This window comes from Orycteropus afer, unplaced genomic scaffold (genome assembly GCF_000298275.1).
Source record: "Orycteropus afer afer isolate SDZICR_OR568_19922 unplaced genomic scaffold, OryAfe1.0 scaffold00398, whole genome shotgun sequence".
Lineage (NCBI taxonomy): Eukaryota > Metazoa > Chordata > Mammalia > Tubulidentata > Orycteropodidae > Orycteropus > Orycteropus afer.
Genome location: NW_006921985.1, coordinates 676,561 through 702,902, shown reverse-complemented (window position 1 = coordinate 702,902; position 26,342 = coordinate 676,561). Strand labels below are relative to the sequence as shown.

The following is a 26,342-nucleotide window of genomic DNA, read 5'->3' as shown; positions in this document are numbered from 1 at the left end:
TCACCTATCAAAGTCCCCAATCATGTAAGTGTCTCCCTTGTCTGGCTCCCCAAAACTCTTGAGAACTCCCTAAGAACATCTTACGCTTCTGAGTGAACTGCTGCAACAGAAACCACAGAATGAGAAAAATGTGAAGTTGAGGGGACCTCAGGGCGGTCACCTAGGAAGCTCTTCATCAGGTGGGCTAATCCTCGTGGGAGGTGGGCCAAATGCCTTGTCCTAGCCTCCGCCGGGGACGCCTTCATTCACCCCACGGAGCTGCCCTCTACCTCTGTGGTAGGAAACTCTGTTTCCCATCATGATGCTTCACACAGGTTTCTTGTGGTTATTTCCAGGTAAAAGAGATGGTTGAGATGCAACTATACTTCAAGTTACCACCACTGAAGAAAAGACATTTAACTTTTGTGTTAACCTCTGCAGACAGACCCATGAGAGACGCAGAAATCTCTCAGGAGCAGATGGGCAGTTTTAGCAGCAGATGCATAAACAACCCACCCTACATGGCTCCTGGATCTGTCTTAGAGAAACCATGCAGGACTTCAACTGCTGGCCAGCCCGGTGCCCTCACGTCAAGGCACCACTCTGTTACAGCACAGTGCTTTTTAAACATTGATAATCTAAACTCTTCTACACTCCAATAGGTCCTCCTGCCTTGTGAATGCCTCAGGTTTAGAGCACTCCTTCTTAACAGCCTTCTCCCTCACCAGGTATACTGTGGTTTAGGGCAGATGTGAGGAAGGGAATCAAATGGAACCATTATATGACTCTATGGATGGCTAAGCAAAGCCCATCTCAACAACAGACACTTCAACTGTCTTAGACGAGAATGTTTCATTTTGACTTTCTGAGGAAATGAAGGAATTCCATTTTAAATTAGTAGCATGATGAATCATGGACAAACTAGTGCTGGACTGTAAGCTCTTTCAACCAATGACCCTTCCAACTCTGCTCCTCGGGAAGCCGAGACGACCCCTCCCTGGAATGGTCTGTCCCTCTGCCTGCCAGTGCTCCCCAGTGAGGCCACTACTGGTATTTGGAGCGGGAGACTGTCCCTCTCATCGCAGGACGTCGAGTCCACCTGAGCCTGCTCCTCACTCACTTTCCCCGGGGCCCGAGGACAACATCTCTCCTGGTTGAGAAACACAGTGGTTCCCACCCCCGTCCCTCTCCACTTTCCATGCCCCTTTGTGCTCACTGATGCTACTCTGATGTTGTTCTGTGGTCTTGCTCTCAGTCAACTGAAGCCTTCCACTGTCTCCACTACAGAGAAGAAAGCACTGACCCCTCGTGTGCCCTTCCAACCCACTAGAGCACAGGGTTATGCTGCCACCTGTCGGCCAGCTGGTTGGCCAACCATTCAAAATTCATCATGCTGTAATTTCAAATGAAACCCCTCTATTCTGGCCAAAAGCATTTCAGGTTATATGTAGCCTGTCTCCCACACCAGGGCCATTTTGACACCAACTACCTCCTTCCACATTTTTCAAATTTAGTGACTAAAATTCCCAATTTACTCTTCTTCACGTCCATCTGAAATACCATGATGTAGAATGCTCCTCACCATCTGATACCGTACTTCCACCACACTTGAGCAGAGCCAACAGAGCAGCCCAACCAGCCATCAGCCACACCATCCAGTCCCCTAAAAATGCTGGCAGCACAACCAAGCCCCGTGTTCTGCCGCTTCTAAGTTTATTTTACCCCCACGTGCATAATGGAGTCAGGAGAATCGCTCTTCATGCCAAAGCAAAATCTATACTTTTGGATAAAAATGTAATGATGGTGATTTTATTATTTTTATTGTTATAACCATTATTGTCACAACAGCAAACCACTGAGTCCTTGCAAGGCGCCAGGCACCCTAAGTGTTTACATGCGTTACATTACTTGATGATTTAGAACAAAAGGATTAGTCAGAAACTTTCATTAAAGGTAAAACACACCTGAAGAGTCTGCTGGGGGTGAACTGCGTGCTATTAACATAGCAACATGAATAGCACGCACCCTGCTCTGTGAGCTGAAGGGTAAGTGAAACTTCTTCACCATGCAAACATGCGGAAACCCTGGGGCATGAGGCCAGGCTGGTCATCCAAGACTAAGACATCTACACCTGACAGCTAATGCTCTAAGGAAGCGACTGCTGAACTGCCTGGTGTACACCACCTGGTTACGGTACCCCCAGAGCAGCTACTGAAAAAAAAAAGGCTGGACTTCAATGGCTCACAATGATACTGCAAATGAGATTTTTTTCTAAAAATTTACAATTTCTAGTATCATAGTAAAACTGTTTAGTAAAAAAGGACAGAATCAAAACCCTTCCTGCTTTCATGTTGTAAATTAGTTTAATATCTACAGTTCTGAATACATTTCATTGGCAATGAGAATATTTGACAAGTACTCCTTCTAACGTGTGCTGTTTTTGTTTCTGAAGGTACAGATGCTGACATTTTTTTTTTCTTCCAAGAAAAATGCAGTAAGTTATAAACTAAGAGAGCAAAATTACCTCTAACAAGATGAACTGCCTTCTGTGTGGGGCCACGGCCACAGGTCTAAGGCAGCGCATGAGTCAATGGCGCCCTTTCCCGCTGGAATTCTACATCAATCGTTGGAATATGAATGTGTTTTTATTATGAGATGAATGTGACTGATTCAATGACCTTGATTAGGTATCTTACCTTGGTCTTAAAATTTGTTATCTGTTTTCTTCATTGTGTGTGTTTATGAATACCAGTAACCAGATTACCACACGTCTTCCATAAATGGCTGTGAAAGCAATGTCATTTAGTGTACACGGTGAGACACCACTTGCAGCAGACATCTTGGAATATTACAGCCTGTTAAGTGCAGTGCATTGCAGCTGAGTTCAAATCCAACTTGACTGATGTGGGCTCCCATAAAAGCTGTTACCAGTGAAGGCGAAAAAAATAAGAATTTGCTCTACTAAGGGAATAAGAAATGAAGTTACAAAACACTTAAATCACATTAATTCCTTCTCAGGTCTTTGTCATGCACGTGTGGAATTTTAGTCTAGTCTCTTCATGAGGGTGACGTAAAACAATGTCACCATCGTTCCAACATAACCTTCATTTATCACATACACCCTTTTGAGAAGAACTGAAGGCAGAGTGTGACCTAGAATGTCTTGAAATAACAACTTTAAGGAAATTCTTATTTCAATCAAATGTGACTAAGAAAATATATACCTACAGCACCCCGAACCCTGACAAACAGGAAGCCCTCAGTCATCTAACTGCTATCGAAGTGGGCTAGACTATTTACAGGTTTCTTTCTCTGCAACACCACTTGTCACTCACGTGCTGAAAGGCATTAGGCAGTGTGTACACTGTAAGTATCTACAATAGACATAACAGACAAGTCTTTTCCTTTGTCTCAAGTTATTTTAATCAAAAGTATAATTCTGTAAAATGAACTCTAAGGAACAGTTTATATAAAGCAATGAAGGGGACCCAATAGAAAAGGCCTAGTGATTCCTATGTCTTTATATAAGGCATAGAATGCCTATGAGATTCTGTGCCTCACTTTCAAAACTCAGGGTGAGACTTCTGTAGATTTTTATAATCAACCAACCAACCTCTCACACTGTAAAGAATTAAAAATCAATTAAGTCTAGTGATTAAGACAGGCTTCATCTAAGTCTTCCCAAGTTCAGAAAAAGGTCGAGCCAGAAACATCACATTAAACCTTGCTACACTTATATTTACCTTGCCCCTCGCCACGTGAGCCCCACTCTTCGCTATTCTAAGGCAGAGCCTTTAATACCCACAGCTGATGTCAGCAACAACAGTCAAGATTTCAGTGGCCTCAGGTTCCTCTTTCTATTTTATCTGACAACAGTGTAAGTGGGCCAAAGTAAATGCAAGAAAAACTCATCTACATTTTTGTTTTTTTAACAAAGAAGTCAACTTAAGTGAAGTATCTACAGAACTAGAACCTTGTGTTTCGAACCCTCATTACTGGAACTGTGGACCACCGTTCATTTAATTTTCTACTCTGGTTATTTGTATATAATTCGTGTTTCCATGAGCTACAAGTGAGGGAATTCTTACCACATTTTCTTGAATATGCCCAAAGATAAGAAATGTTCAAAGTTACCTAATGTATCAACCTGGAAGGAAGCCCCCGTCCCACGCATATGAGAGACATCTCACCATGAAGAGCAGCCCATGCTAGGAGCAATCTCGACGTCCATCACCACCCGCCTTGAGGGTTCAGAACAGGAGCCACGGTGCCCTCTGGGCACTTCCTCCCCATTACTACGTCACTGACCTTGAGAGCCAGAAGCCCCTCAGATGCCAGAAAGGCCCACCTCCTAGAGTTACACAGGAAGGACTGAGGCTGAGACAGAGAGTGACCAGGCTCTGTCCCTACTGTGGCAGAGCCCAGGACAGGATTGGCTACTTCTGGGCCAACAGGCAGTGAGGGGCCTGTCCACTCCATCTCACTACTCTGTCCCCAAAATGCCGAAGGTAACGTCTTGTGAATAGTATGCAGTTCTAGAAATAGGACTCATTTCTAATGAGGAAAACGGAACCACAGGGAAAAAAGAGAACTTAAAACTCGAATGTAAGCTCCAGAAATCAAAAACTAGCTCTGAAAAACAAAGTATCCTGTCTGCAGTCCAAGGCTGTTTTTTTGTTTGTTTCATTTTTAGCAATGGTAAAGTCCTTAGGTTTGATCATGAAGTCTAGATGGCAGGTTACAACAATGGCCAATAACAGCCTCAAAAAGTTATTCTTTTGTTATATATTTTGCAAGTCCAGAAAACAGGAGTCTTATTACAATTGTAGTTTTGATTCATCTCGACACTTAAATACCTAAGAGTATGTCAAAATGTGACAGGAGCCAACACCAGGGCCCATAGCTACGAGATGCATGGGTTGAAGGGACCGCCTGTGTCCTCCCTGAACCTGGGCCTGGAAGCAGCACTTGACCCACCCGCTTTGAGTCCACAGTGACCAATGTCAGCTCAACTGACACAACGGTGTTATAGAGACCAAAGCAACTGACTTTCGCGTGAAAAATCACAGTGTGATTGCTACATAAACCATACAATCGTCAAGACAGGTTTCCAGAACAATTAAACTGCTTCACTGCTGAGGTATGCACATACACGTTTACACAGACATGGGGGGAAGGGTATCTGACGTGGTCAAATGGGCTGAAATTGTGATCTTTTCCACTTCATAAATTTCAGAGAGTCTGGGGAACTGTACCTCCCCACCATTTATGGAGACACGAGTGTTACCTCGTGAAGTCTGACCTTCACTCACACCTCACATGATTAACTAAACGGCCTCCCGACGAAGGCCCCCGTTATCATTAGTATTGTTATTTTACCTCATTCTCAGTTAAGGATGTGGAAGGAGATGAACTTTTGCTAAACCCGAGAGTTGAAGGTGCTGCCGTGGGAGCTCGATTCCGCTTCTTCAGTGGTTTGCACGCATCGGACAGATTTTTCGTTGCTGTAAGATAATTTTATAAAGTAAAGTTTAAATTCATAAATTCTCAGTCTCTACTGCTTTAAAGTCACCCCTCTGATAAATGAACCTCTACTATGTCTTTTGGGAGCTCTGGTAGCGTAATGCCTAAGGCACTTGATTGCTAACCAGAAAGCTGGCAATTCAAACCCACCAGCCACTCCTTGGAAGGAAGGTTAGGCACAATCTACTTCCACAGTGATACCAGCCCGGAAACCCAAGGAGGAGTCGCTATGAGTTGGGTCCAACGCAATGGCACATAACAACAAAAGATGTCTTTTTGGGTTGCTTTGACATAAAGAGGTGTTCTGGTGGACTAGTGCCTAAGGCATCAGACTGCTAACCAGAAGGCTGGAGGTTGAAACCTACCAGCCACTCCTCAGAAAGAAGGCTGGGCAATCTACTTCTATAGTGATACTGCCTTGGAAACCCAAGGAGGGGTCATTATGAGTCGGATCTGACTCAGTGGCAGTATGCTTGTGTTTTGTTATAAAGAGGGCTTAACTCTTTTTTATCATGGGACAATCTGAATACAAACAAAGCAGACACACTGTAGCACGAACCCCACATACCCACTACCAGGCCCCCACAACCACTGACCCAGAGTCACTAATGCCCTCCTCACCCAGTCCTTAGTCCCCCTCCTAGCTTATTCTGAAGCAAACCCCACCAACACATATCATTTCATCCACAACAGATGAGTCTGTATTTCTAAAATCTAACCACAATCCCAGTATCACACTTAAACTAAAACAATCCCTTCATGTCTGTCCCAAAATGTACACGGTTAGGTCTCAGTTCCCAACTGCTCACAAAGGTGTGTACAGAAGAGAAGGGGTCGTGAACGCTTTCCTCGCCTGTTTACAGGACAGCACCTCACGAAGAGCAACGAAAGCAGAGTCTTCCCAGCCTTCACTTACTCTTTCTCCCCTAAATATTTTCTGTTCTAATTTAGAGTTGGAGATGATGAGCTTTCACGAATAAACTCTCCAACAGCTTATCAAAGGAGTTCATAACACAGTAAAGGGACACAGATGGCTGCTAGCTTCTCCAACCTGTGAAGTAGAAGTCACCAGTCGATGCTCTTACTTTGGGACAGAGGGAGGGAGGGCCAGGCTACTGGAGGGGGGGGAGCAGAGTTACCACAACAAGGGACCCCATCCCAGGAAACCTGACAAGGTCTGCTTTCTATCATGTAACTCGACACTGAAATTGATAAAAGCCACAGAGAAAGCAGCAGAGAAGAAACTTCCAATGGTTTCCTTCTCAGTTGCATGAGGACCTCCTGTCCCCCGCAGCTGGCTCCTTCTTAGCCCTTTAGGTGTTGGCTGACCTGCTGATCCTCCGAGCTGCTTCCCTGGAGCCCTCCCCGGCCGGCACTAACACCGATCCCCGTTCTCGACCCGAACGGTAATGGCGTACACTTCCTTGCTCCTCGTCCGGACCCTGCCCCCAGACTAGAACTTCCTTGAGGGTGGAACCCCTCGTGTCTGGCTCCCAGCAGAGCCCAGAGTACCCAGCAGGAGCAGAAGGACAAACAGGGTGGGGAGTGAGCGCTGACCACATTACCTGCCTGGCTCTTCAGTGAGGAGGCTGCCTCTGTGGCCTTAGAAAAGTTTGTTCTGGCTGTTTTGTCAGTGAACGTCTCTCTCTGTTACAAAAAGAAAAAGAAGAACAAAGGAAAAGAAAAAAGGGAAAGATCTCTTCATGGGAACACACACAGGTGGAAATGACTGCTCTGGTCCCTGCCTGCGGCTGCCTATATCCCCAGTGCCTCTGCTCCGGGCCCCTGCTACATGCCCTGGCGTTAAATCTGTCAGGTGAGGCAGGCCAGGCAGGGCTGGGCTCAGACCTGCTAGAGCCATGTTGCGGTACCTCACATGGACTAGAGCTCCCTCGCCCTCCCTCTGAAGTCAAAGTAGAAAATGAATTCCAAGAACCCTCTCCTTGCTGTGAGGCAGCTAGGCCGTTGGAGGTGAGCCCTGCTGAGTCTGTGTGCACCACGGCTTCCACTCAGCACACGGCTGACGTCGAGGGCTGGACAAGCTCCAGAGGAGCTCACAAACAAAGATCAACACAACACACTGCTCACTGGAAAAGCAGCAAAAGCCAGACGGGACTGAGACCCTGGGGTCTAGCCCCCACGAGTCTGGATAACGGAGTTGAAAACGGCCCCCTCTGGGCAGCAGGGCAGCACTGCCCAATGGGTCAGACCCTGCCTGGGGAGGCAGAGCCCTGCAGGCAAACCCTGCCTTCCCGCCCCCCCCGGCCGAGGATCAGAATAGGGGCAGGACTCCATCTGGGGGGGTCACAAGGCCTACGGACAGGTGCTGTGGGCTTAGCCTGGTACATCCAAAGTGCTGGATGCATTAGGAACGACAGGCAATGGTGGTTTGGGTTTACGCCAACCCAACCAGAGGAGACAATAGGTCACCACACTTACCATTACAAACTGTGTTCTCAGCTAGCTATTAACAGCTCACTGCCACTTAGCTACTCCATGTGAATCTGGGTATTTCAGATGTCCAAGGCCACACAATTTTTAGGTAAATAATTTGTCCAAACATTTCCAAGTGACCAGTCTCTGAAGAACTACTGGTAAAGGGGCTCGACCAGTGGGCAACCAGGGGAACACCTGGTACACTGGCTATTAATGGCAACCTCGGTGCCTCAAAGTGAGTTTAAACAGGCCCACTGCTGGGTCCTTGGCCATTAAGAACCCATCTTACAGCAGGTGCCCTGGAGAACCTGCTGGCCAGGAAAAAGGTGTGGGCCCATCTGCTCCTCTGAACTACAAGCATGGCTTTAAAGAAGTGAGATGGACAAGGGGCCACAAATTCGCACTTGCAGCAGTACGTGAGAGTTACTTCCCATTCTTACAACAAAGCAAACGAATACAAAGAACAGCTTCTCCATTTAGATCAGCAGAAGGCAGTATGAGGCCTGACTCCAAGTCACACGCACACAGCTACTCAATCACAGCCATTACAAAACAATCCAAACCCAAGCACAGGGCAGAAAGCCTCTTTCAATTCTCAGTTCATGAAAAAGTTAACTGGGAATCTCATAGGGCTTCAAGAAACCACACTTGCCATAAAGCACCAGCGAAGGATTTGCATTTTCTGATGCCTGGAGCAGCAAGAACTCAGACCAACAAAATGACCCCTGGCTTCTCTCAGCTACGGAGCGCAGAGGCCTCAGAGAGTGTAACTCCCCTCTGGGCACCAAGCCAATGCTGGCCCTCGGCTGGCCAGCAGCTCAAGAAGCCTCCGCCCCGCTGCGGCCTTTGGACAGCGGTGGGCCTTTCTACTTCTGCCCTTCTCTGTGAAGCCAGCAGGCCCCGCGCCTGCTCAGGACTCCAGCAGGGCAGAGGAGCACCAACTGCTGGATGGTGAACGGATTCAGAGCACCTAGCCCGGCGCCTTCAGTGCCCCTCCCGGAAGTGCAGCCTGTCTCTGGAGTGGACATCTGTGTTTTCACATCAACTCATCATTTATTTACACACCAGCTAAGAACTCGTATAGACAAAGGCCACATGTTATACACAGTTTGGTCAAATCTAAAAAATCAAGTCACCACTACTCAAAGTGTTTGGATGTTCTTTTTCTGATAGCAGAATAGCAAGTTTCTGTGTGAGCACCCATGGTGAGCAAGCAGCCTTCTCGGCAGGGTTCACAGGAAAAGCAAGTCTAAGTGTGTCTTGAGCTGCAGACCAATCTGGGGAGAACCCGCAGGTCCGCTGCCACAGCCCTCAGTTCCCATGGAGGGGCAGAGGCCGAGCTGGCAGCCATACAGCGTGTGTCCTCACAAGGCAGACAACCCAGGGGATAGTTACCTTCCGAAGACCGTGCTTGTCCATCCTGAGTCTCTTCCTGGGTGCTTCCTCAACATCAAAGTCATCTGTAGGGTCCTGTGTCCTCTTTGTGTGGTTTCTCTTTTTTCCATTTAAGTTACCTTGGAACGGGGGATAGAGAAACTTACATGAAAACCACTCAACAAGCCCGGGGCACAGCACTGCGAGCTCCCCAGTTCCCCAGACAATCCAAGAGCCCAGGACCACACCTGCAGCCATGAACTGGCAGGCCTACTTGTGACAAGTTCAAATCTCTTTACAACAATTTCCAAGGAACTGCTTCCTGTAACATCACACTGCCAAAGCCTGGGGACTGAAAACTCTTGATCTAATCTAGAGATCATCATATTGAGATCTGTCACAACGATAAGCCCTAGTAGCACAGCGGTTAAGCACTCAGCTGCTAACGGAAGGGTTGGCAGTTTGAACCCACAAGCCACTCTGCAGACGAAAGACGTGCTCATCTGCTTCCATAAAGAAGACAGCCTTGGAGACCCTATGGGGTAGTTCTACTCTGTCTTACAGGGTTGCTAGGAGCCAGAATCGACTTGGCAGCAGGGGGTCTGGTTTGGTTAAAATGTACGACAACAATGAATTTAATGAACCCAGATTTTAAAAACCCTTTCCTAACATTCAAGGACTAGTGGGATTCAAACTGAACTTCAAAAAAAATTATAAACTTGCTACCTTTTACACATTTCCTTAAAGAATCACTTTAAGTCGCAAGACTACACTTCTCTCTGCAAATCTAGCCCTTCCTCTTCAGCTCATCTGACTGTGCCACGGACTACCGTTCCCAGGAATACTGACAACTCTGACACTTACGGTGGCCACTGAGTCCTGGCCTGGAACAAGAGGCTGCCAGGTGCTTCACATGAGTGTGCCAGGGTTTATTTTAAACACAAAGCAGGTGTTTCCACCAGCACTGCTGCTTCACAGAGGCCCAGCATTTGCTACTGCTGGGCTGGTCGCCAAACATCTTGCAGAATGCAGGGCAGTGCCATCCTCCTGCACATCACTGAGTGATGAGACAGACATACCAGCACAGACAGGAGAGTCCAGGTCTGTGGCATCCAGCAGGACCTCAGGAGGAGGTCCAGCGGTCCTGCCCGGCGCTAGCACACACGCAGGCCCCTGCCTTCGGTCTAGCCTGTGGTCACAGGGAAAAGACTCAAGCAGCTAGAGGGTTGACCCTCACCAGCGACCAGGTCCAGATTGGTGTGAGCCCAGCCCACCAAGTATCCTGAGTAAGCTCTGCGCCTGGCCACCTCCCAGCGGGCTGCCTATAAGGACAGCACCAGAAAGAGGTCTGCAGAGTGACAGACAGTGGGGTGAGTTCAGCCACTGCCCGGGCACAGCCATCCCACGGCACACACACTCCAAGTCACCAGAAACTCCTCAGTCAGGTAAGCCCCTCATCGGCAACGGTTCACTAAGCTAGACACCTGTCAGCAGCAACCGGAACCTGGCCTACACAGAGCTTCACAAACCCTTCCCACTCCTCACCCATCTTAAAGCAAGAGTGGCTTCTCGTGGAGACAAGCTAGACAGGGATCTGAGTTACTATCACTGACACAGCAGGAGTGCTGACACCATGCACATGGCACATGCTCGTCACTGGTTAACACCAAACTCACCCAAAAGTAAGTGTTAAAGGGCATCCGAGAACAAGCACACATTCTGACCCGCACCGTGGACAGAAACTAACCATCACTACTCATGTCTCCTAACTAGGTGCTCAGTGACAGATGTGCAGAATGACAAAATAGGGACATACATAACCAAAGCCACAGCTTACTCCTCAAGGGCAAGTGGAACCTAGCTTCAAGAAAACTCAATTCATTTTCTCAAATAAGCCAGTCATTGAAAAGTGCCGCTTCTCTACTGAGTGGACTGATGAAGAGTCAAGTGAGTCTCCACCTCGTAGGGAGACACAGATGCTTGCTGCTCTCGTTCAGTGTCTGCCACAAGCACTGAGCAAACCAGACAGAGGGCATTATTCGCATAATTAAATGGCTGACGTGGGGATCTAAGAAGTCCTGAAGTAAAGACGGAAACGTCTGTGGAAAAAACCAAGGTTACAGTAGTGTGTGGAGCACTATAGTCAATGCACACAGAGCTGGTCTAGAAGTGTGAGCAGGAAACCCAAGGCAGACTGCAATGACTTCTCAGTCTTGGGTCCTGTTAGGTGAGTTTTGGTGTGGCCTCTCCGAAACTCTTCAATGCTGAATCTTGAGAGACACATAATTTTTCTGTATTTTTAACTGATACGCAAACATGACACATTTATTTACATTAAAAACATCATTTTTGAGGAAGAGAATGTTTGTTTAATAAATGGTCCTGGCAAAACTGGAGATCCGTTTGCAGAAAAATGAAACAAGATCTGTACCTCACACCATACAAAAAAAGGAACTCCAGATGGATCAAAAACTTAAATATGAAACCTAAAACTATAGAATTCCTCAAGGAAAAACTAGGGGCAAATTTAGGGGCCTTAATATATGGCATAAATAGACTATCAAGCATAACTCAAAATGCACAAATAGCAAAAGAGAACCCAGATGATTGGGACCTTCTAAGAATTAGATTTTTATGTGCTTTCAAAGACTTCTCCAAAAGAGTCAAAGAGAACCTACAGATTGGGAAAAAATATTTGGTAATAACATATCTGACAAGGGACTTATCTCCAGAATCTAGAGAAAACTCCAACACCTCAATAACAAAAAGACAAACAATCCAATTAAAAAATGAGCAGAAGACATGAATGAATAGACACTTCACCAAGGAGGATATTCAAGCGGCCAACAAACATACGAAGAAATGCTCACAATCGTTAGCTATTAGAGAGATGCAAATCAAAACAACAATGAGAGACCATCTTGCTCCAACACTAGTAGCAAAGTTCAACAAGACAGAAAATAACAAATGCTGGAGAGGATGAGGAGAAATTAGGATTCTCATACACTGCTGGTGGGACTGTAAAATGGTACAACCACTGTGGAAAGCAGTATGGCGATTCCTTCAAAAGTTGGAATTAGAAATACCATTTGACCCAGCCATTCCATTACTAGGTATATAGTAATTTTTCTGCAAATGGATCTCCAGTTTTGCCAGGATATACCTAAAGAAGTGAGAGCCATGACAAGAACAGACATATGCACAACCATGTTCATCGCAGCACTATTTACAGCACTATTTACAACAGCCAAAAGATGGAAACAACCTAGGTGTCCATCAACTGAGGAATGGATAACCAAACTATGGTACATAGATACAATGGAATACTATGCAACGCTAAAGAATAATGTAGAATCTGCAAGACACCACATAACGTGGGTGAACTTGGAGGACGTTATGCTGAGTGAAATAAGTCAATCACAAAAGGACAAATACTGTATTAGTCTGTTATTGTAAAAGTCAAGAAAAGGTTTATCTATAGAAGGAAATTTTCTTTGTTGGCTACCAGGGGTGGAAGGGGAGGGGATAGATAGAGATAAGCATTGCTTTGGGCGAAGAGAAGGGCAATGTACCAAATGTGAGTGACCAATATGGTGGCACTGAGGAAGAGAAAGACACAGACATGGAGGTACAGACAACAAAGATGAACCCTTTTGCACATACAGTACTGCGTTGTCAGTGAAGGCAAATATGGGTATACAGGTGGATAGATGGGTGGACAGGCTGAACTATTAGGTATGTCTATGAAGTGGGGAGTGTATCCAAGAACATGTATAGGGTTGGGAGACAAAGATCCTATAAGTTTATGTGAATGATCAGAATTCCCAGGTGTATAGCAGACAAGGGGCAAGGTTGTAGTCACTACTTGGTCACAGCCAGCTACCCAGAGGGACTGAACAGTTGAACCTGTGGGCTCGGGACCATAGTCACAGGGGACATCAAGCTCAATTAGCGTAACATACCATACAAAACATTGTTCTACCTCCTACTTTGGCGAGTAGTGACTGAAATCTTAAAAGCTAGAAAGCTGCCATCTAGATGCAACGATGGGTCTCTCCTTGTCCACAGCAAAGAAAAATGAAGAAAACCAAAAATTCATGGAAACAATTAGTCCTAGCGACTGGTACACCACCTGATCTGCAGCCTATATGACTATGAGACCAGAAGAACTAGATGGTGCCCGGCTACCACTGTCATCCACTTGGAAGGGGATCTATGTAGGAGATCCTTGATAGAGATGGAAAACAATGTGGAACAAAACTCAAAATCATCTGGAGAAAAAAAAAGAGGGGGGGGACTAGGTTGGCTGGTCTGACAGAGCCTGGTGGAACCACTAAGACTATGGCCCCTAGCTGCCCTTCAGGTCTGGAATTGAATCCACACCTGTGGTTTCCAGTCAAACAAAAGACAGGCATATGAGCTGAACATTTACCTGAGGTAGATACAGTCCTTGGAGAGAACAATCATGGGAGAAAGAAGGGCTGCTTATGCACAGGTAGATAGCTCAGGGGGCAGGAGTGCATGGAGGGATGGACACAGGGAAGAGGTAACTATAGGGAGGAAGTAGGAGGGGAGCTCTTGCATTGTGATAAATTGTGGTCAATGTCATGAGACAAAGTGTATGTGAACTGCTGTATGGAAAGTGAATTTGCTCTGTATACTTTCACCCAAATCACAAAAAATAAAGTCTTGGAAAAAAAAAAAAAAAAAAAAACCATCATTTTTCCAGAACATGTGGGTCCAAATACACACACACCCAACTGTTGCTAAACATTCTCTCCAAACTCCCAACATCAAGGCTCCCTCATCTCACCCAAAGCAAAACATCTGGCTGTGTAAGCAGAAGGCCTAAGAGAACTAACACAGACCAAAGATCACCCAGATTCAAGGTCAGACCAGTCACCTGCTCTCCCTGCAACTTCTCAAACAAATGGGCCAGGAAATGCACCCCAGCCAGACTCAGCACCCCCGCCCATGGAGGCACGTCCCCTGGTGAGGCTACAGGTACCATCTCTGTGAAGCAGCATGCTACAACTGGGGGTGCTGCTCTTGACAGTGGTGGGGGGAAAGTCTCCCTCAGAGGTACACACACTTGAAGTCTGACTCTACCCAGTCACATGAGCTTGGAGTCCTAGACACCACCTTGGTTCCCTTCCTCCTTCCATGTCCCTCACCCAACCCCCTTGGCCACAGTGCCTGCTCCACTTGGGCAGAGGAGTGGGGCCCACAGGTCAGACAGAGGCTCCACGGGGAACAGCACTCACAGCACAAATGTGGACACACAGACAGCAGAGGTTACTTTACCGTAACCACATACACTCTGGTCGCTGACACGAAGCCCACGGGTGGACCTGCTTCCTTACAGTTGCAGACAGGCACGCTGTCTGCCACCACTACACACAGCACGCAAAGCAGGAGACTACCACGGTTTCATGTTTACCAGCGTCTTCTTCAGCCTGGGGAGAGGTCACCAGGGCAAACTTTGTGTTATAACGTGCTTTCTGTTTGGCGTTGAGCATGTCCCACTGGGAGCCAAGCAGCTCTTCAATCTCCTCTCCGGAAGCGTCAGGATGCTCGGAGACAACCTGCAGACACAGTGAGGGGTGGTAAGAAGTGGAATATGGGAAACTCAGTCTGAGCTCTGCCTGGCATTCAATCAAATGCACGGCCCCTTAGCAGTTAGCGCACGGCATCTGCGTTCCTGCAGTTACAGGACTAGTCTCAGACAACTATAAAAGGAACAGAGCTTACGCGAAGCTGCACTGCGCTGAAAACTCCTCAAAGACCAACTACGCTCATCCAAACAAGGGAATGAGGGACAATACACTTCCCAAAATCCCCTCATCATCACAGGCATCCTTGAAAAGTAGGTGTGGAGTGAGTCCCGAGGGAGCATTCCCCGAGGGTGGATGTGGGGTCTCTGCCTGGCTTTCCCAACGGCCATGGCACACCACCTCCACCTTTCAGGTACACACTGTGCATGGATGATGAAGCTGAGCCACCAAGCAGTGCTCCCCAGTATGTCACAGCCCAGCCACCATTGCCTCTGTATAGCCAAGGGACAGGGCGCCCTGGCACTCCAGGCACAGTGGGGCTGCTGGCATGAGCACCCCTGGGAGCATGCTAGAAATACAGACTCTAAGGCCTAACCTCAGCCCTACTAACCAGGAATCTGAAGTCTGATTAGTGAATCTCAACCATGGCTGCACGTTATATATATTAACCTGGGCGTATGGAAAACAGGATGCTTCTGTCCCACCCAAAACCAGCTACATCAAGTAGGCCTGGCACTGGTATTTGCAAAGTTTCCCACACGATTCAAAGTGCACCCAAGTGAGAGCCACCAACACGGAGCAGGGGCTGGCAACCACAGACTGGCAGCAAAATCTAGCATGCCTCCTGCTCCTGTGTGGCCCAAAAGCCAAGGGTTGTTATGTTTTTAAATGGTTGAAACATTAGAAGTAAAATAACATCTCATGACATGTGGAAATTACAGGAAATTCAAAGCTCAGTGTCCCTAAATAAAGCTTTATTGGAATGCAGCCAAGCCCGCTAGGCTCTGCATCGTGGTGCCTATTGTCACACACAAGCAGAGTTGAGCAGTAAAACAGAGACCACACTACCTGCATAAAGACCACCAGCCCTTTCAGAAAAGGTCTGCCAACTGGGAGCACCAACCAGCGTAGCTCTGGAAGCAGGCCCCCAGGTGCAGGCCTGCCTCCTCCACCCCCCCACTGCCAGATTCAGCTGGTGATTGTGAGGATCCCCCAGGGAAATGCCGGCTGATCGGCATTAGCACCATCACCACCTCCCCAGCCAACAGAGGTGACCCTGACCCTAAACACACACCACACAGACACCACAGGACTGCTTCTCGCAGCCTCGCTGGTTGCGGGCTGCCTGGGTACAGGGCCCACTCACCCCTCTCCTGCCCTTTGCACTGCTGGGCCTTCTGCTTGGACCCAGCTTTGGCAGTAGCACCTGTCTACCCTCAAAAGCCCCCAGCCTTACACCACGAGGACACCCTTTTAAGCCTTAGTCCAGCTCCAGCCTCTGGAACGCCAGCAGACAAACCTCCAGTGCCTCCGGAGACACACAGTTCCCACCCCACACGTTCCCTTCACATGCCTAGGGTGCCCTCCCTCTTGGCCCAATGAGAGTCTGTCCACCCGCTGCCTGCCCTCGCCCCACGCTCTGCGTGCACTAGCCTGCTCCTGACATTTCAAATGCCAAGGGTCTCAGATCTCCCTTCAGCAAGGTTCTGTGAAGGGCTCCTGATCAAAGGCCTCTGCCTTCTGGTCTCTCCTCCTGGAAGCTCCTCAGACAAAGGACATCGTTTCTGCACTTCTTACCCTCCTCACGCACCTCCCTCTGCCCATCTCTGGTTCTAGTGTCCTCGGTTGGGATGAATTGTAACTGTTTCATCAAACGAGACTCCTGAATCCTCCTTGAGGCTGCCTTCCCTCTGCCCCTAAACCCCTTGCAGAGCTGGCTGACTCCATGCCCGAACATTCTCTCTGCTCACCGCAACCCAGAGCTTGCTGGTGGCCAACCCAGCCCGTGAAGATTTCTCCTGCCTCCAAGCCTGTATCCATCTGCCTCCCAATACCCACCGTCTGCCCCCCACACCCTGAGAGGTCCTGGCTGCACTGTTCCTAGAATAGAACCCAAGCTGCTTAGTATGGGCTCTGAAACGGCACCTCATGCGGCACCGATTCCCTCTCCACTTTCCCATCACTGAGTGCCTCTTGACGTTCAGTTACTCCAACAATCCATCTCTCTGGCAGAGTCCTCTGCCACGTGCCTCATGCTCTTCCAAACACGGCTTCTGCTTCACCAGGCCCAGTTCCACTCCTCCTCCGAAGTCCTGGCTAAGGAGCTACTTTCGCTCAATCATTCATCCAACACATATTGATGGAGCACTCTGTGCTGGGCGCATCACCAACCAGCACCAGAGCCGGCTATGAGGGAAGAAGCCCCTGTGGGCTGCACACGCCACTGAGATGCATGTGGGTGGAGCAGAGCACAGTCACTAATCTCTGAGCAGTTCACTTGTGTCCACCACTCTGGTTTTCACATCATGGTCACTGTACACCAACAGCGACCAAGCATAAGCACTGCACTGAGTGCATTCTTCCAAGAAGGTCCCAGGACAGCAGTACTACTACACACACACACACATATGCATGCATACACATACATGTGCATGTATGCATACTTGTATATATACATGCAAACACACTCAGTGGTGCACACATGACCACAACGTACACACACACATGCACATACAAACACATGCTCAGTGGTGGACATGCCTGGGCACATGTGTGTGCATGCATGCATGCACATGTACACATGAAAACACAGACACACATGTTTGCGAACATAGACTGCATGGACACACGCATGTACATATATACACATGCAAACACATGCTCACTGACATACACACCTGCACATAGACACATGCACACACCTACACACATACATATACACATGCAAACAATGTATACACACACATACATGCATGCACATGGGCACACACACACACATACTGCAAGCATGCACACATTATGCACACGTGCATGTACAATATAAAAAAGGGCAAATATAAAAATACAAAAAATACACAAGCACATACAGAGGCAACTACACATAAACACACATGCACACGTACGTACATGCAAACATGCATACACACGTGTGTGCACAAATACACACATGTGGACATGCATACAATCATATATATTGATATGTAAGCACACATGCACACACACATACATGCACACATACACGAAACCATACACATAAGCACACATACACACAAGCATGCACATACAGCGGGTTTGAGGCCTCTCTGAACGTTAGTATCTCTGGAATGACAGGTTTCTGCTTGTTCTTGGTTCATTTCTTAGTATCAGAGGGGTGGTAGGAGATTAGCATGAGTCCCAGGAAGCTGTCTTTGGACAGCGGTTTGAAATCTTGGGAACTCATTTTTCTTTCCTATTTTGAAACCAGAATGAGACCATTGCAAAGACAAGCAGCAGCCCAGCGTGTGGCTGGCTGGGTGGTTAACGTCAGTTAATATCTTCTGACCCTGCTTCCAGGGTCTGAGGGAGCAGCTCTTCACCAATCGTGTCCTTGAGTCTACCTGTCAAATGTCGGGTGTACGTTCAGGTGGAAAGTCACTCATGATGCAGGACACCAGAAGGCTCTGCTACCAACCCCACCCTCACCCACAATGTGCCCAATGCAATCACTGTCCAATCGCTGACTGCTCTGGTACCATCTCAAATCCAGCACCGGCCACAACATGTCCACCACGTGTCAGTATCTCCATGGGTGGTCTCAGCCCCTGGTCACAGGCCTGGAGGACTCACAGCTCCCCCTGCATTCCTCGTGGATGTGGGCAGACAGGCAGGTACCCTGAACAGTGTAAATGATACGATGTGCTCCTGGTCACAGGTCTGGAGGACTCACAGCTCCCCCTGCATTCCTTGTGGATGTGGGCAGACAGGTAGGTACCCTGAACAGTGTAAATGATATGATACGCACATCCTCCAGCAACCTGCTTTTCTCTCAACATCTAGTTCATTCATTTCATTACTACATAGAATGACCTTCATTTCAATACTACAGTTTGTTCATTTGTTCAAGAAGTTTTTTACAGGTCAGACACTGTGGAATGTGTCTCCTTGGATGCAATGGTAAATTTTCTCCAGGGGAAATAGCTAGCAGTGTGCATCTTCAATCTCACCGGTTATTGCCAAGTGTCTCTCCAGAGCAGATTCAGTGCCTGACCCCCACTAGCACCGTGTAGGAAGGCCCATCGCTCCTCATCTTCTCAGTCCCCACATTATCCCACGTTCCTCTCTGCTTGTCTGATACCAGGAGGCCCTCTTTGGTTGAGCCTATTTCCCTCAATTCCAACTCACAGCAAAGATACAAGGCAAGAGTAGAACTGCCCTAGAATTGACATTTTAAATGTTACTGTTTTCAAAACACAACTCCACAGCTGGTAGGGCAAGGCCTCGGGCTTTGCTCCTCTTCCTGCTTAGTTATTTTAGCAACCGCTTATCAAGTTCAGACTAATTCCTGCTGGGATTCTTACTAGAATTCTATCAAATTTACAGATGGAGGCAGGGAACTGACCCCACCAGTCTTCCTGTACGCATATGAACACAGTATTCCTATTTATTTAAGTCTGCTGAAAGACCAGAATTATTGCTCTCTATGATCATATACTTTGTCACATTCATTCCCTGGTCCCTTATGTTTGTCCCCATTATAAACAGGACTCTTTTCAATATTACATTTCTCTCTGGTGCTGCTCTTGTATTACTGATCTCATAGGCACCAACTTTGAACTCATTATTTCTAAAGATTTTCTGAAATCTTGGGCCTTCTACATAGACAACCATGCCTGCAATGTCAGCTTTTTCTTTTTTTTTTTTAATCTTACTGTAGTGGCTACTATTCTTCAAACAACGTTTGATGTACGTGGTGACAGAAGGCAGCCTGTCTTGGTCCTAAATGTGAGGAAGCGTCTAACATCTCAGCAGCAAGTACACCTGCTGAGTCTTTCGCAGCTCTTCTGTGGCGGTGAACTTGGCTGTCAGGTTGGCTGGGTCGTGGTTTGCACTGGCTGGGCAGCTGGATGCAGCCATTCTCCACGAGGAGGCTGGAACTAGCTCCGTGGTGGAATCTGCTGCGCGCAGCTAAGTGGTTGCCTTCGGGGGATAGCCTGCTTCCAGTATATCCTGAGAAGCTTTGAGGGAAGTCTCTAGTCTGGGGGCACATTTTAGATCCTGCACTTGACCCGAGTCTTCATCTCCAGTTCCTGGACGTGAACCAGTGGCCTGCCATGTTGCCTTCTGATCTTGGGGTTGTGCCATTTTAACTGGCAAACTCGGGTTCATCAGCCACGGCAGCCATCTGCTGCATGAGTAAGGAGACACCTCCAGCTGCAGCGGGCCTGGAATAAGAGGCACAGCTGAAGCCTATGGATGAGGGGCCTTCACCTCTGAATTCAGACTTCTAGCCTTCTAAAGCACAAGAGAATAGATTCCTGTTTGTTAAAGCCATCCGCTTCTGGGATTTCTGTTATAGCAGCACTAAAGAACCGAGACACCTTCAACATCACAAAAGAACAATGAATTGAATCAAATGATTCCCTCCACTTCTTGGAGGATCATTTAATCTGCTACCAAAGTAAGTCATGATCACAGACTGCCATGCTGAGAAAAGCCCTACTGGCCACTTGGAAAGGCACCATTTTTCTACTGAAGCTCTCACACCCGACCTAGGGGAGGAAAAGCATTTTATCATGAGGATTTCCTGCGGCACCCCAACCACGCGTTCACGCTTCTGTTGGAATTCCTCCTGGAGCCCCTGTGCTGGGCTGCCTGCCACAAACAACCACGCATTCACACTTCTGTCGGAATTCCTCCCAGTCCCCCCCTGTGCTGGGCCGCCTGCCACAAACAGGTGCCAGTACAACATTCAAGAAAAAATATGGAAAGGAGACACTAGTTTCACTGGTACTTTTAATCACCATATGGATTTAGACTCCTGAACAGAAAATTCCCAAGACAGTAAAATTAAAACAAACACCATAACAAAGAGGCCTGGACTACATAACCCACTCACTTCATGTAACAAGTAAACAACAAAAGAACAGGGAGCCTAGCCATTAAGTCTTTACAATGAAGGGAGCCTTCATTATGCACTAACAAGAGTGTGTATTTTATGAAAACCAGTAAGAAAATTAAGGAGCTCTGGTGATACAGTGGTTAAAGCATCTTGCTACTAACCAAAAAGTTGGCAGTTCAAATCCTCCAGCTGCTCCATGGGAGAAAGGTGAAGCAGTCAGCTTCTGTAAAGACTGACACCCTGGGAAAGTCTATGGGGCAAATCTACTCTGTCCTCTAGGGGCGCTGTGAGACTCCACAGAATCAGAATCAACTCCACAGCAGTGGGCTTGGTTCAGGCTGTGCTTCCAGAAAGATGACAGCCATGGAAACTCTATGATGCAGTTCTCCTCTGCCCTCTAGTGGCGCCGTGAATTTGGTTTGGGCTTTGCTTCCTTAAAGACTGACAGCCTTACTTCTTGGTTACAGCCAGCTACCCAGAGGGACCGAGCAGTTGAACCTGTGGCCTCAGGACCATAGTCACAGGGGACATCAAGCTCAATCGGCATAACATACTACACAAAACATTGTTCCACCTCCTACTTTAGCAAGTAGCGACTGGGATCTTAAAAGCTTGCAAGCAGTCATCTAGATGCAACAATGGATCTTTCCTTATCCAGAGCAAAGAAGAAAGAAGAAAATCAAAGACTCATGGAAACAATTAGTCCTGGTAACTGGTACACCATGCAATCTGCAGCCTATATGACTATGAGACCAGAAGAACTAGATGGTGCCCGGCTACCACTGTAAACCACTCAGAGGGGGATCTATGTAGGAGATCCTGGATAAAGAGGGAGAACAATGTGGAACAAAACTCAAAATCATTTGGAAAAAGTAAAAAAAAGGGGGACCAGGTTTGCAGGTCTGATAGAGCCTGGTGGAACCACCGAGATTATAGTCCCTAGCTGCCCTTCAGGTCTGGTATTGAACCCACACCCATGGCTTCCAGCCAAACAAAAGACAGGCATATGAGCTGAACGTTTACCTGAGGTAGATACACTCCCTGGAGAGAACAATCATGGGAGAAAGAAGGGCTGCTTATGCACAGGGAGACAGCTCAGGGGGTAGGGGTGCATGGAGAGATGGACAAAAGGAAGAGGTGACTGTCGGGAAGAAGTGGGAAGGGAACTGTTGCATTGTGGTGAATTGTGGTCAACGTCATAAGACAAAGTGTATTTGAACTGCTGTATGGAAAGTGAATTTGCTCTGTAAATTTTCACCCAAAAATTAACAGCCTCCTTTCGGAAACCGTACAGGGCAGTTCCACTCTGTCCTAAAGTGTCACTAACAGTCAGAGTCAACTTCATAGCAGTGGGTTTGGTTTTTAGTTTTTTATTAAGAAAATTATTTGAATATTTTAAATCATTACTGTCCTTTTAAATATTGTGGAAACAAGCCCCGCATACTTAATGCTAGTAGATGTTGTAGCTCTTGTTGTTAGGTGTCCTTGAGTCAGTTCCCACTCATTGCGACGCCGTGTACAACAGAAGGAAACACTGCCCAGTCATGCGCGGTGCTCACAATCCTGGCTATGCTGGAGCCCTTAGTCACAATGCTAGTAGTATATTTGATCTTTTCAAATGAGTGCCTATGCATTGAATTGTATCCCCTAAAATGTGTTGTAAATCTTAACCCCTGTAGCTGTGGTTATAATCCTATTTGAATAGGTTTTCTTTGTCATGCTAGTGTAGGGTGTGTTTTAAGTCATTGTCTTTTGAGGAGAAAAGAGTAGACCCAGGAAGCAGCAAGCTAGCACAGATAGGGCAAGACAGAGGCCAAGCCACAGGAGGTCACCAAGGAACCAAGAAGCAGAAGGTGAAAGGAGAAAAGGCCCTTCCCCCAGAGCAACAGAGAGAGAGCCTTCCTCTACAGCTGGCGCCCCGAATTCAGACTTCGAGCCTCTAAACTGCGAGGAAACCCATTTCTCTCCGCTAAAGCCCCACTCTGTGGTATTTCTGTTATAGCAGCAGTACATAAGACAACGGAGTTAGGTCCCTAGGAGCACAGACGTGTACGTGTTTGACTACTAACCAAAAGGCTGGCAGTTCAAACCCACCCAGAGGGCCTTGGAAGAGAAGCTTGGTAATTTACTTCTGAAAAGTCACAGCCTTGAAACTCCTATTGCACACTTCTACTCTGTACACATGTGGTCACCAGGAGTCAGGAACAGAGCCGATGGCAGCTAGTTAACAGCAGCTGGCTCGGGTTCTAGTTGCAGAACATGAGAAGGTTGAGGTGAGGCTTCCAGCAGAGACAGCCCCTGCACCTATTTCCTGCTGTCCCAGTATCTTCTCATCCACACGGTAGGGAACATTTTCATCACTCAGAGTGGAAAAGGCAAGGAGCTGCCGCTAAGGGTCAGAATGGCTGCTTTGAGCAGTACTTCTTAGGAAATCTAGAATCAGAGCAGCGTCCCCCACAGACTCGGCTGACCGTGCTGAGCCACTAACAGGGCGTTTCTCAAAGCCCAGCGCCCAGCACCCTACCACAGTGCTGCAGGGTGCAGCCTCATACCCACCTCATCCCTGTGCTTCTGACAGAAGACCAAGAACTGGGCCACTGTGTCGCCTTTCCTGCTTCGCGGGGTGCAGGCTGCAGCCTTCTTTCTCCCGGGGGGAGACCCCACTCCTCTTCTGGGGTCTGTCTCTGCTGTCTTCTGAGGAGTGGTGCTTGCTGTCCCGGGAGAGCTCTCCTGGCCTTCGGCAGAGCCGGGCAGCTTGGCTCGCCGTCTTCTCTTGACGGGAACACCCTCTTCCTTCACAGACTCAAGGTTGTCAGCAGCTTCTTCAGCGACACCTGATGCCTCGACCACTCCTGGGGACTCTGCAGCAATGCCTGCCTCCCTAGCTACGCAAGGGTTAAGATGAAGCTGGTCCCCCACATAGATGAAGGTGAACTTGGCTTTCCGCTCCTCTACTGACATGCCTGCAGCCTCTTTTGCTTGAACGATACCCATTTCCCACTGGGCCCTCAATTTCCCAGAAATAGGTTTTAACAGCTGAAAAGAAAAACATAAGACATGGTAAATTCCATTACACAAACATAAAAATTAGCTAACTTTACAGAAGGATATTTTTAGAATGTCAGATCAAGTTAGAAATCAAAAATTACAGAAACTATGAAACTATTCTCAGAAGGATTTAGACAAAATACAGCTCACTATCATGACTCCACTATTTCTTTAAAGTGGAGATCGATTCCAATGCCATGACCAAGTGGCATCTACAAAACGTAAAGGAAGGTAAGCACTGTGACCTGATTCTCTCTGGGGGTCATCAGATGAGCGAATGAGAATAAACTGTGCCTGTAAAGAAACTTCCCAAACACCACACAGCATTCCTGGGGGAATAAGCACTCAACAATAGATAAAAGAAGCCACTGTGATATTTCAAGCAAATATATGTTCAAAATATGATAAATGTACCTTCAAGAAAAACATTAAAATTGATTAATAGGAGGAGTATGTGTTACCTTAATCTTGTCAGCTTTCGTAGGTGCCTGTTTGGCACTTTCTTGGCACAACTGTTCAAACTGTCCTTCTCCTTCAAAAGCTACAAGGCTCTTCTCAAATATCCAAGCTCTCTCTGGGGCATCACCAAAGAACTGGACATGATACTGACGTGCACTCTTCTTCTGACCTAGTTAAAAAAAAAAAAAAAAAAGTTATAACTTGTAAGTTACAATTTGGAATGAAATTAGGCAAATCTATTAATAATTACTGCTATGAGATGGGAGGCTGCTTTGAAGTTGCTTTACTTGGTGCTGTTTGCCAACCTCACAATAAATCCTCCCTTCTTATATAACCTGCCATGCTTGATGCCAAAGAATGGAAACTCAATGGCCTCACTGGTGAGAGACTGAGATAAGGCTCAAAAGTGACTGGAAAAGAGTAAATTCAATGCAGCCCTTTAAGGCCACTCCTTGCCTCTTAAAAGATACCTAATAAATAAGAAAAGACGTAAGCCAAAGAGACATCTCCACAAGCAGGGCTGTGAGGCCTTCAGAGGCTGGGCACTGCAGGCGGCAGCCTTGGGCGGGCCTTGCTCACGGTGACAGAGCACTGGAAACCTCGGAGGCAGCTGGGAGAGCACACAGTGGCCACTCACACATCTGTGCTGTGACTGCTCAGCCAAGAGGAAGAAGCCACATCCTACAGTGTGCCCCGTGGAGGACATGGGTGAGAAAGGAGATGCTCTCACCCCCAAAACCCAGGAGAGGGGTGGCCAGATTCCTGAGGTTGAATATGAGGTTGAAAGCAGGCGAGCCAGCTGCAAAGTCAGATCTCTGTACCAAAGTAGTGATGGAGGACGGACAGGAGCCCGCCAGTCTCCGCTCTCCCAGCACAGAGTGGCCACATGAAATCAAAGGATACTTGACTGGAGAACTGAAGTGCCCTGAGGAAAACCTTGCCAGGGGCTCTTCTGGAGGTTCTGAACTAACCGGTCAACTGTCAAGTGGACATGCCACAGTGAAGTCAGCCAGGTAACAAAGGCTCCGCACACAGGGGTCCAGGCAACTGTGAGCTCGGCGCTTCTCAACACAAGCCCAGCAGCAAGGAGCCTGGTACCCAGAGGAGTCTCCTAATAGCTGCCACAAGGCCTCAGACACAGCGCAACAAGAGACAACCAACCATGAAAAACCCGAGTTTGCTACAAAACAAAAACAAAGAGAGAAAGAGTTTAGCTATATTTAAGTATAATTATGAAAACTGAATTCCACAGAGTAGCTTGGAAAGGAAGTTAAGAAAATGTCTTCTCCCATAAGTAATGTACAAGACCAATCCAGGAGGTGCTGCCCCAAAGAGCAGGCCAGAGAGGACCAGAGAAACGCATGCAATTAACATGAGAACAAGTCACAGAACAGAAGCACCCACATTAGGTCCTGTTTCCATGAAACACAAGTTGTTGAGGGGAGATCAGATTGCTCTAAGGTCAAGCGTGAGAGAGGACAGCACCCACTCTAATGGATAAGAAAGAGAACAGCAAAGAACATCAAGAGCAACTCAGGAAAGGAAGAAGTCAAACTATCCCTATTTGCTGATGATATGATCCTGTACCTAGAAAACCCAAGAGACTCAGTCAAAAATCTACTGGAACTCATTGAGAGATTTGGCATTGTGGCAGGATACAAGATCAACATCCAAAAATCAGCTGGATCCCTCTACACCAGCAAAGAGATTGCTGAAAAAGAAATAAGGAAATCAATACCATTCACAATAGCTAACAAAAAAATAAAATACCTGGGAATAAATCTCATCAGGGGCACAAAGGACCTCTACAAAGAATACTATAAAAAACTACTTCAAGAAATCATAAGAGATCTACATAAATGGAAGAACAT

At 47.3% G+C, this 26,342-nt stretch overlaps 1 protein-coding gene across 1 annotated transcript in view; it reads right to left on the bottom strand.

The window, feature by feature from the left end:
- The window catches only part of NSD2 (nuclear receptor binding SET domain protein 2), a 69,840-nt gene that overhangs the window by 20,400 nt on the left and 23,098 nt on the right, over nt 1-26,342 (bottom strand). Inside the window, exons 3-9 of the mRNA XM_042782631.1 lie at nt 24,474-24,640; nt 23,521-24,000; nt 14,753-14,897; nt 9,334-9,452; nt 8,247-8,249; nt 7,068-7,149; nt 5,359-5,483 (exon numbers count right to left, since the gene is read on the bottom strand). Coding sequence (XP_042638565.1) covers nt 5,359-5,483; nt 7,068-7,149; nt 8,247-8,249; nt 9,334-9,452; nt 14,753-14,897; nt 23,521-24,000; nt 24,474-24,640 — 1,121 coding nt within the window. The remainder of the gene's footprint in view (nt 1-5,358; nt 5,484-7,067; nt 7,150-8,246; nt 8,250-9,333; nt 9,453-14,752; nt 14,898-23,520; nt 24,001-24,473; nt 24,641-26,342) is intronic.